This window comes from Oncorhynchus mykiss, chromosome 5 (genome assembly GCF_013265735.2).
Source record: "Oncorhynchus mykiss isolate Arlee chromosome 5, USDA_OmykA_1.1, whole genome shotgun sequence".
NCBI lineage: Eukaryota > Metazoa > Chordata > Actinopteri > Salmoniformes > Salmonidae > Oncorhynchus > Oncorhynchus mykiss.
Window position 1 is genome coordinate 14,818,905 of NC_048569.1, and position 12,127 is coordinate 14,831,031.

Sequence of the window (12,127 nt, forward strand, 5' to 3'; positions counted from 1 at the left end):
TATTTTTCTTAGTTTTAAAATAAAAACAATGGTTTCATTTTCCGAGTATTTGCGTACCTAACAACTTGGCCAGCTTCATACACACACACTACATTTTTCCATGAGCCTCCCCACCAATCATTAGGAAAAGTGTATTTATTTTGACCAATCGGACACTGCGCGCCTGCTTTTGGGCTCCACCCTAGAATTTCCAAGGTTGCACGCGAGGTGGCATTGGGGTGTATTCATTACACCTATTCTGTTGCAAAAGTTCTGCAACAGAAAACGTTTACTCCAAAAGAAAACGTTTTCCAACGAAAACCAGAGTTTCTATTGGACAAATTCAAGTACGTCCCTCATCAGTTCGTTTGGTTATTTAAAATGTTAAACGGCTTCCGTTGCAAGACATAATTAATACACCCATAATGACGTTAAATCAAAATGGCGGTAGTAACGACTGCTTTGAATTTTATACCCGCTTCATGTTGAGGTTTACGCGTAAATATTGATATTAATTAAAAGGGAATACCATTTCAGGATGGATTCCGTCGTTGGAGATGATCAGACGCTTCCCTTTGACATCAATGGAAGGTACGCGATTTGCCTGCCAATAATGTTAAATCTACCTCGCTAGCATTTCTAGCTAACGTCTCAACTAAAGTTCAAAATTGGTGTTGATAAAACGTTATTAGCTTACTATGGTTAAAGCTAGCTAGCTCAAGTGGTCTGTGGTATTTGTTTGACTGGTAAGACAATAGGGCTGCAACTAATAGCTAGCGTTAGTTTCCCCTGTATTTGAACTCCTCACTTGACTTTGCACAAGCTAGCTATCGTGTTTCCGTTAACTTAGTTGTTACAAATCTTATGGTGGCTGGTTGCCAACTGGTTATCTGGCTAGTAACGCTAGTTAGCCTCGGTTGTTGTCATTAACATCCATTCAAACCAAATATTCTAAACAATACTACTAAATAGCTAGTCAAATGACTACCTGAGCCTGCTGACTATGCACAGAGGAATCTGACACCCCAACATGTGCATACTGACGACTCACAACATTCGATGCTGCTACGGTCTTATCTTTCCTGTTATCTTGTCACTTTACATAGCTAGCTACCTCAATTTTTACTTCGTTATTCCTCGTGTCATTTACTGCATTGTTGGAAATGGACCCGCAAGTAAGCATTTCACTAATGGGCTACACCTGTTGTCTGCGAAGCAGGTGACATACATTTAGATTTAAGCCACCACAGTTGCGCAACTCATGCACTCGGATGTGGTCAAATATTAATAGCTAGTTAATGTTAACTAACTTAACAACCAACAAGGCAGTTGATTATTGTGAATTCGCATAACTAACCCCGACGTTCCTATGCTGTCCCTTGACAAGTCACGTTCATTTGTAGTGATGAGATCCAATACTACGTCTCTGACGCGAATGTAGAATTAAATTCAATTAGAACTTACTCTACCTGTTGTCCGCTAATTTGGACTTTTTGTGAGTTTAAATTAGACAACATATCCACAGGAAAGTATTTTTAAAACGAGTTAAACACTGGTCTCTGTGTGTGGCTATCACTATTTGTTTGCTAATCACCTGAAGCACGTGCACAAGACGGAAGAACATGCACGCACACTAACCAGTGTTTTCCCGTTCCATGTGCTGTGGCGCACCTCCAAGGCAAAATAATTGCCGCCACGCAACAATAATAATAAAAAAAAATGGAACATTAAAAAATATTTCTGCTTAGGCGCACTTTGAAGATGGTAGAACAGTCCACGTTTACTTTTCCTGGTCAAACAAAACGACTAATTCATAGATAAATCGGAAAACCCCATAGTAGAATAGATGATCTATTTACCCGAATCGGCGTGTGTGTTCTATGCAAGATAAATATTCCTCTCGTTGGCTATTCTAGTTATGTGAGCCATAGGGGGGAAAAAATGGATTCTGACACAGTCAATGCACAACAGTTCTTGCAATCGCCAGAACAGCAGTTTTAATGGCCTTTGTTAAAAAAAGGGATTCCAGCTTTCGATTCTTACTTTATTTTTCAACTCCTAAATCTGCACGACCTGCACCATTTTAAACTGAGTTTTTAGCAGTGGCATGGTTATGCACTTTACAGCTTTGCAATTAGCAGTAAGTGCATAGGGGAGAGTGGGGTTAAATGTAACACATGTCATATTGTTGGGTAACTTGGGGTACAATGCCACTCTACCTCAAAATAACTTGTATGAAACATAATATTTTTAGTTGATCATGAGTAGTGGCAACCAGGGAAAGTGTTGGGGGGGGGGTGTCATGAAGTGGTTTCTGTGAGAAGTAAAGGCGTATTACCCTGGTTGGCGAGTTACTCTTAACAGGTAGGCATTATACATACATTATATTCACTGTGTTTATGCATGGTTTTTGGGACATAAAGTTTATCTCTAGGATAACTATACTTAAATAAAAATAAATGAAATAAATGTATTAGGCTCTAGTCTATGGATTTCACTGGACTGGGCAGGGTCGCAGCCATGGGTGGGCCTGGGAGGGCATAAGCCTACACTTGGGAGCCTGGCCGAGCCAATCAGAATTTGTTTTTCCCCAAAAAAAGAGCTTTATTACAGACAGAAATATTAGATTATCATATTATCCAGCAGGTGAAGAAGCCAGATGTGGAGGTCCTGGGCTGGTGTGGTTATATGTGGTCTGTGGTTGTGAGGCCAGTTGGACATATTGACAAATTCTCTAAAATGACTTTGGAGGCAGCTTATGGTAGAAAAACACTGTATTCTCTGGCAACAGCTTTGGTGGACATTCCTGCAGTCAGCATGTCAATTGTGTTTACATCCCTGTTAGTGTGCATTTCTCCTTTGCCAAGATAGTGCATCCACCTGACAAGAAGCTGATTAAACAGCATGATCATCACACAAGTGCACCTTGTGCTGAGGACAATAAAAGGCCACAAAAATGTGCAGTTGTGTCACACAACACAATGCCGCAGATGATTTTTCAACGCCGATACCGAGTTTTGGAGGACCAAAAAAGCCGATACCGATAAATCGGCCAATTTAAAAAAAAAAAAAAAAAAAGTATTTATTTGTAATAATGACAGTTACAACAATACTGACTGAACACTTATTTTGTAATAAAAAAAAAAAAATTGTTGTTGAATTTTAACCCTCCGATAAGCAACCCAACCAAGCCGCACTGCTTCTTAACACAGCGCGCATCCAACGCAGAAGCCAGCCGCACCAATGTGTCGGAGGAAACACCGTGCACCTGGCAACCTTGGTTAGCGTGCACTGCACCCAGCCCGCTACACAAGAGTCGCTGGTGCGCGATGAGACAAGGATATCCCTACCGGCCAAGCCCTCCCTAACCCGGACGACGCTAGGCCAATTGTGCGTCGCCCCACGGACCTCCCGGTCGCGGCCGGTTGAGACAGAGCCTCTGGTGGCACAGCTGGCGCTGCCGTACAGCACCCTTAACCACTGCGCCACCCGGGAGGCCCCGTGAACACTTATTTTAACTTAATATAATACATCAATAAAATCAATTTAGCCTCAAATAAATAATGAAACATGTTCAATTTGGTTTAAATAATGCAAAAACAAAGTGTTGGAGAAGAAAGTAAAAGTGCAATATGTGCCATGTAAAAAAGCTAACGTTTAAGTTCCTTGCTCAGAACATGAGAACATATGAAAGCTGGTGGTTCCTTTTAACATGAGTCTTCAATATTCCCCGGTAAGAAGTTTTAGGTTGTAGTTATTATAGGACTATTTCTCTCTATACCATTTGTATTTCATATACCTTTGACTATTGGATGTTCTTATAGGCACTTTAGTATTGCCAGTGTAACAGTATAGCTTCCGTCCCTCTCCTCGCTCCTACCTGGGCTCAAACCAGGAACACGTCGACAACAGCCACCCTCGAAGCATTGTTACCTATCGCTCCACAAAAGCCTCTGCAAGGGGAACAACTACTTCAAGGTCAGGGCGAGTGACGTCACCGATTGAAACGCTATTAGCGTGAACCGTTCCGTATTTTATCTAACGGGTGGCATCCCTAAGTCTACATTTTTCTGTTACATTGCACAACCTTCAATGTTATGTCATAATTATGTACAATTCTGGCAAATTAATTACGGTCTTTGTTAGGAATAAATGGTCTTCACACAGTTCGCAACGAGCCAGGTGGCCCAAACTGCTGCATATACCCTGACTGCTTGCACGGAACGCAAGAGAAGTGACACAATTTCCCTAGTTATAAGAAATTCATGTTAGCAGGCAATATTTACTAAATATGCAGGTTTAAAAATATATACTTGTGTATTGATTTTAAAGAAAGGCATTGATGTTTATGGTTAGGTACACATTGGTGCAACGACAGTGCCTTTTTTTTGCGAATGCGCTTGTTAAATCATCCCTAGTTTGGCGAAGTAGGCTGTGATTCGATGCGAAATTAAATGGCACCTCATCGATTATACGCAACGCAGGACAAGCTAGATGAACTAGTAATATTATCAACCATGTGTATTAAACTAGTGATTATGTTAAGATTGATTGTTTTTTATAAGATAAGTTTAATGCTAACTAGTAACTTACCTTGGCTTCTTGCTGCACTCGGTAACAGGCAGTCAGCCTGCCATACAGCCTCCTCGTGGAGTGCAATGTAATCGCCCGCAATCGGTGTCCAAAAATGCTGATTACCTATTGTTATGAAAACATGAAATCGGCCCTAAATAATCGGCCGTTCCGATTAATCGGTCGACCTCTAGTTTCAAGTTTTGAGGGAGTGTGCAATTGGCATGCTGACTGCAGAATTCTACACCAGAGCTATTATATTATAGTTAACATTCTGGCATGGGTAGAGAACATTTCCAAACAAATGTATGACATTAACCTCCGACTGTTACAAGAGGTATCAGTCTGTCAGGCAAACTAGCCCATTTGTTCTTTCATATTTAGCTACACTAGCTAGCTCTATTGAGTACAGTTGGTCATGGATTTACTGGCAAGGTCATGTGGTTTATTGCTGTCTGCGCTTGTGATACTAGTCTATTTTTAAACACTACGGATGATGACTTCACATGTGGCTCAGTCGTTCCCTGTCACAACAAATCAGCAAAGTCCTCCCTCTAATAACTTTCGGAGAGTCCACGTGAAAAGCGGAAACCACGCATGTGTTTGTTTCTTCCTTGCAACTATGTAATGTTTAGGCTAGCCAATACGGATATTTTTTTCTTCCTGTATGCTTGCCATGAAGTGAGTCACCATCTAATATTGGTAGGTGAGCCTCTCATTTTACCCCATTGTAAGCTAGAGAGAGTCTAGTTGTAGATTAACCTACTTGTTTTGTTTTAGTTGTAATTTGTTGGACATTTTGCTATCCTTAGACTCCTGGCCAAGGTTAAAATAGTGGCTGCGTGAGCGTCGATGTGTTCCAGAGAATTGTTTAACTATGTATCCCACCAATAAGGTGGGTGCGTGTGTTGAATGGGATCATCCAGGTGGTAAGTCTCCACAGTAGTTCAAGACATAAGCAACAGGAGTGGTGTAAATGACTTCATTCTGAAACCTGACTCACTTAAATCAGCCATTAAAAAGTGCAATTTGGTTACTCCAGAGCAAAGATCTCTACAACTATTCTTACTCGTTATGTAATATTAGGCTTTGTAACTGGTATTGGAATGCTAAACAGGAAAATGAAAATGTACAAAGAGGAAGTCGATGTTTACTGGCCACCTCATTCCGGCTCATAGTACGCTGAGTAAAAGAGTTGGCATGTGTCAAGTCATTGGTACTGTTACTCTACAATGCTTTATTTTCATAGACACTGAGCTATAACTGTGTACATGTCACACACACACCTATCACACAGTGAACAAGACGACATCATAGCTATATCCTATGCCAGCCCGTTAGTCCTCCTACTTTTGGTAAGCACTGACTTTGTGGTTAAATAGTGCTCAGTGACACGCAAAGGGTGTCTGTCTGTGGGTGCGTCTGTCTGTGTGGTGATTCCTGCCAGTGTTGTCAAATCAGTTGTCAAAACTGAACCATCCTGTTAATATCTGGGTCTGTTCTCTGCTGTGGTGTTGTCCCTGAGTTGTTTGCGTCATTTCTGCTGTGACTGAGTTTGTGAGTGCCCTGTGGTTAACACTTGTAATTGGTCTGTCTTATTCAAACCTGTTGACAAGTATTATACAATCTTGCTCCTGGGCAGTAGGCACCCAGGATGAGTAGACCATACCACTGCTGTGGACATGAGTGTTTGCTGGGCTCTGGGATCAGCGCCACTGCCAGGGGAAGAGAGGGAAGGAAGACGTACAGAGCTGGTCATATTGTTAGAGCCAAAAGTCAGGGCAGCTTAAATGGCTGAGAGAGTGTAGACACGTTAAGTGGGTTAGACATGGTTTCTCTCTCCAAATTGTTGGGTAATATTCACTTGGGTTAGGAAGGCCTGAGAGATGTTGGTGCCGATTGTAGGGGAAGCTATCTAATATTGGTTAGTTGTGAGCTTAGTGGTAGCAAAGCTTCCCCATCACTGGCTTTGACAGACAGCACTGTTTTCATCGCAATCTTATTATTTCCCCAATGTCATCAGCCTTGTCCAGATGTGTGCATTGTGTTGTGTGTCTGACTGTGTGACTCCACTGTGTTCCCTTCTTGTCTGAGTGATGTTTGGCTGAGCAGGTCCACAGTAGCTGCTTGTTTAGCAATGAAAGCCCTCTTAAGTCTGTACCCTGTGCTCTGGACCTGAGAGTCAGCCTGCCATTGGCACATGGTCTTCTCCAGTCCAGTCTACTCTGCATGGCACACTGAGGAATAACCTAAACAGTGACCTGGGAGAGAAAAGCATTGCACTGTCATAATGAATCACAAGAACCAGAGACTAATTCTCCTGCTATTTATGGAGCTTCCTTAGGGGCTAGGGAACAGGCGAGCCAAGCATGAGTAATGCCTAAACTACATCAGGACATTTTTTTGTATTTGTATTTTTTATCTTTTTGCAGTGCATTTGATTGCACAATTTTGCATTGGCTGTGCTAGAGAGGAGGTTTTCTGTAGTTTTGATTGTGGTATTGACTGATACTTTGGCTGTGTGTTACAGCCTATTACCTACAATGTTGAGTTCACATGTTGGATCCAGACTCAGATTGGCTGTTTGTTTCTTTCCCTAATGGATTCATTTTTGTCTCCAGCTGTAGCATGTCCAAACTCCCAGACTCCATAGACGTCGGGGATTTCTCCATGGACAACATGACAGGTACAGTACGTGCTTCCGTGTGCTCCTCTAGGGTACCACTACCTAGGTTCCCTACCCTTGAGTGTTGTGACTTTGAGAGTGAGAGAATACTACCCCTAAATGGTTTCACCATCCGCTTGATTTTGTATGGAGTTATTTTCTGTTGAACAAACAATCACAGAGTATGTGCAGAGCAACTGCTTTGTACAATCAATTGATTTACTGACTCCAGGTACGAATCTGCATTTTATTTTTTCTTTCTTTTTCGCCAGCTGATCCAGACACCTTTTTAGCAGGGCTTTCCGTCAGGCTCAGCTGTGCTAAACTTCTAGGTAACCAGACACCTGAGACAATTATAGCGTCTCTTTGCAGCCTGTAGCTGACACGCCACCGTGACTCCAAGCTGCAGACTGGACTCTCCTCTGGGACTGGGGACGGGGACGCTTAACTACCCAACTGAATATGAGATTGAACATGTCCGCTGGTCATTTTTGAGAAGCAAAATAAACTGTAAAACTGAAGAGTGATAGTTCTCATGTTAAGCAGTGGGGCTGTGATCAGGTTATTAGTGTAGTATACAAATGTGCTGTTGATTTATTTAGTGTTATATGAGCAGTGGTGGAGTCAGTCAGTCTGTGGTTGGCTTGGCTCACTGGGGTGCTAAACGGTGCAGCTTTCCAAGATAACACTCAGTCTATTTCACCTCTGATCTGTGTGTACGTGTGTGTGTGCTTATCATCACTATGATTTACCCTGGTGTTTTTCAGAATAAAAGCTTGGTACTGTACCAAAGGTTTTAAGATGAACTATGTCATTATCATATAAATAAGAATGAATAGAATGGGCTTGAAAGCTCTAACCCTGGCAATTGACTGGCAAATTCATGGGTACACTTGCAATGGCTGCCTGGTATTGTGACTCAATCATTTCCAGGGTATTTTGGAATGTTCTGTCAACTGATTGTAATGTAGAATATTAATTCAAATGGTGCTAACTGATATCACTCATGCAGTGGAATGTATTTTTTGTAATGTAAGTTAAGCTGACTCAACAAATTACAGCACAGGGTGCACTTCCTTCCTCCTTTTACTTCATGGCATGAGTACACTCAAAATGGCTGCCAGTTCACCCATTATGCCATCATTGACTTGAATGTAGACAACCTTTCTATTCATTCTTATTTCTATGGTCATTACTGTATGTGAACTGAACTAATGTCAATTCTCCCTCTTGTTCTTTTACAGCCCCTACATTTCCAGATAAGATGTCCCCTGTCAAGACCGCTCTCACCCTAAAAGACTATGAGAATGTGAGGAATTTTCATCACTTCAATCCCTATTATGGAGATGTTTTCTGCCTTACCTGACAAGGTCTCCAACCATTGTAGATACAATTTCAAGAGGGCTGTTCATGTGTCAGGATCCCAAATGGCTCAGCGGTCTAAGGCACTGCATCTAAGTGCTAGTGGCGTCACTACAGACCCTGGTTCAATTCCAGGCTGTATCACAACTGGCCGTAATTGGGAGGCCCAAAGGGTGGGGCACAATTGGCCCAGCATCTTTAAGGTTTGGCCGGTGTAGGCCGTCATTGTAAATAAGAATTTGCTCTTAACTGACTTGCCAAGTTAAATAAAAGTTAAATAAAAAGGATCCTCTGAGACTCTAACCAGCATTATCTGTCTCAAACTAGTTATTTATCCTAATATGTTCCATTTAAAATGGTAATCATTTCATGGTAAACCATTGAATGGAAATACAGACCACTGCAGCATTGTAGGCCTTATCCCAGTATCAGCGACAGACATGTCGGATATTAAGCCGGATCCAGTGTCTAGCCAAACCAAGGAGAAGACGACAACCACTTAGCCTTGTTCCAATCATGGGGGGGAGAGCCTACAGTAGGGGAAGCCTGCTGAAATTCAGTGGTTTACTCAGATTTCTATTTTCTCCCTATGCTTGATGATTAGATGTTGGTAGAGTGGTCATCTGGACTCCATCTCCTGCTCCAGATGTGTGCAGTTAAAGGCCCTGTAGCACAGTCTGCCGAAGCTGAATACCTCTCCCCTTTCCCAGACCACAAAAACTCTCTGAAACATGGCTTATTACACTACCCCCACCCCCTGTCCTCTTTCTCTCTTTCTCTGTCTCTCTGTGTGTGTGCTTCTCTACTGGACCATGTGAAATGACTGCTTTTTCTCCGGGGATAAATTGCTCAGCTGCTATGTTATTTTGACCTCATTTACTGTATTTGCAGTAGGCTTGTTATAGACTGTATAGGCAGTTATACATAGGATGGTTATAGAATGGTCTGATTTTCAAGAAGGTAGTAGCTTTAATGGTCATAACTTTTAGTTTTCATTGTCCGTCAGTGTCTCCTTTTCTAATCAAATGAAGTCCGAGGTTACATAAGTCTGTATTTCTTTTCTTCTCCTTCTATTCTCAGCAAATCATGACTCTGAAGAAGGAGAACTTCAACCTGAAGCTGCGTATTTACTTCATGGAGGAGCGCATGCAGCAGAAATGCGACGACTCCACAGAGGACATATACAAAACGGTGTGTGTGTGTAGAGGGGTGTGTGGTCATGTGTTACGTCATTCACACCCGTCAGTGCCATGATAATGTAATATGTGACTCAGTCATTCATTTATTTATTTTTTATTTCACCTTTATTTAACCAGGTAGGCTAGTTGAGAACAAGTTCTCATTTACAACTGCGACCTGGCCAAGATAAAGCATAGCAGTGTGAGCAGACAACACAGAGTTACACATGGAGTAAACAATTAACAAGTCAATAACACAGTAGGAAAAAAAAAAAGAGTCTATATACATTGTGTGCAAAAGGCATGAGGAGGTAGGCGAATAATTACAATTTTGCAGATTAACACTGGAGTGATAAATGATCAGATGGTCATGTACAGGTAGAGATATTGGTGTGCAAAAGAGCAGGCAGAAAAGTAAATAAATATAAACAGTATGGGGATGAGGTAGGTAAAATTGGGTGGGCTATTTACCGATAGACTATGTACAGCTGCAGCGATCGGTTAGCTGCTCAGATAGCAGATGTTTGAAGTTGGTGAGGGAGATAAAAGTCTCCAACTTCAGCGATTTTTGCAATTCGTTCCAGTCACAGGCAGCAGAGAACTGGAACGAAAGGCGGCCAAATGAGGTTTTGTCTTTAGGGATGATCAGTGAGATACACCTGCTGGAGCGCGTGTTACGGGTGGGTGTTGCCATCGTGACCAGTGAACTGAGATAAGGCGGAACTTTACCTAGCATGGACTTGTAGATGACCTGGAGCCAGTGGGTCTGGCAACGAATATGTAGCGAGGTCCATAATTAGGAACGATGACCACATGGCCCCAGCAGCCATGAATACAACAGGCCATTGTTCCACCTAGGGCTGGGCGGTATACTGTATTTTATTATATACCGGTATTGATGTATGTACCGGTTTGAGTTTTTACTTTACCCTCTATAATGGTATTTCAATGTTTGGTTTGTTAAATGTGATCCGGAACTTAACAAATCCGCTTATTTGGTCAATTTTTTTTGTTTACTCTGTTTGATACTTTAGTCATCTCTCTCTCCCTCTCCTCCTGCATGCCACTAAACACACCAAGCCATGCCCCCTGTCACTCAAGGAGAGATTAGTTGCTCGACCACGGAGTTACAAGCACTTTCTTCCTGTTCACTCTGCATGGTCAGATGGATGCAACAAGATGTTGGTGACATGCTGCTTTCCATAAGCATTCTAGAATTACACTATTATTTTACTGTCTGCAAACTACTGTCTGCTAGTTAGTCTTAGCAAGTTATTGCTAAAATAATTTGTGTTAGCCGCTAATGCTAATCACTAGTTAGCTGGCTATTTAGCTTGATAAATGTATTACGAGTCAGCAAACCTAGCTAGCTAATAGTGCCTGGTACCAATGCTGGCGTAGGCCTAGATAAGCATGTTTGTGCAATGGTATCTTATCAGAGAGGAATAGGTGAAGCATGAATATTTTGGCTAGCTAGCTACATGAAGTAAGAAAACAACATTTAATGTAAGGTCTAATTAGGGCCCCATGGAAACACTGACTCAAATCAAATCAAGCTTTATTTCTACAGCACATTTCAAACATGGAATGTGCTTTACAGGAAAAACTAATAAACAAAAAAAAAAAAAAAAATCTGAAATATTTACTACACAACAAACATAAGATAAAACAAATAAAGAACAATACAAACTAAACAACTAAAAAGTGCCCTAAGGAAAAGCAAAGATCTTAAAACATATTTGTTTTATCTCTCTTTAATATATCCACGGGGTCTGCCCCCCTCAGGTTCTCTGACAGGCTATTCCAGAGGCTGGGGCATAAAGGCTACCTTGCCATGCCTCTTGGTCCTAGACTTTGTGCCAGGGGACTTGAGGGACCTACTGGGTCCATCACTTAAAAGCATGTCTGACATGTATTGGTGTGCACAATTGTGGATTGTTTTAAAAAACAATAGAATAATCTCCAAATGAATTCTTAAACTCATAGGCATCCCGTGAGGAGACCTTAAAATCGGTGTAATGTGTGCTCTTTGTCTGGTCCTGGTCAGTACCTGTGCTTAAGCATTCTGAATGTTTTGCAGTTGACCAATAGCTTTCTTGGGTAGACCAGACAGGAGAGCATTACAGTAGTCAAGCCTGCTTGTAATCAAAGCATGGCAGTGTTTCAGGTGGTAAAAAGCTATTTTTGTCACATTCCTAATGTGTAATAAGTTTTTAACATGGTGTTTTATCTTTTATCTTTATTGCCCGTGAATTCAAATGTGCAACTAGATTCACGCTCTCTGATCAACACTGGTTCCTACCCTGTCAATAATTCCTCCGTGATATATTAATTTGTTGTCGTGTCAAACAACAATGCATTCAAGGTGCTG

The 12,127-nt window shown here is 41.6% G+C and overlaps 1 protein-coding gene across 10 annotated transcripts in view; it reads left to right on the forward strand.

The window, feature by feature from the left end:
- Positions 1-404: 404 nt before the first annotated feature.
- Positions 405-12,127, forward strand: part of cdk5rap2 (CDK5 regulatory subunit associated protein 2) — a 72,886-nt gene continuing 61,163 nt past the window's right edge. For 7 of the 10 annotated variants that reach the window (XM_036976871.1, XM_036976880.1, XM_036976873.1 and 4 more), the window contains exons 1-5: positions 405-570; positions 7,173-7,237; positions 7,489-7,548; positions 8,461-8,525; positions 9,659-9,769. In XM_036976871.1, the coding sequence (XP_036832766.1) occupies positions 518-570; positions 7,173-7,237; positions 7,489-7,548; positions 8,461-8,525; positions 9,659-9,769 (354 nt within the window). In that variant the 5' untranslated portion in view covers positions 405-517. Of the gene's footprint in view, positions 571-5,098; positions 5,254-7,172; positions 7,238-7,488; positions 7,549-8,460; positions 8,526-9,658; positions 9,770-12,127 lie in introns of those variants that run through there. The other 3 variants (XM_036976877.1, XM_036976876.1, XM_036976879.1) reach the window with 3 other exon arrangements.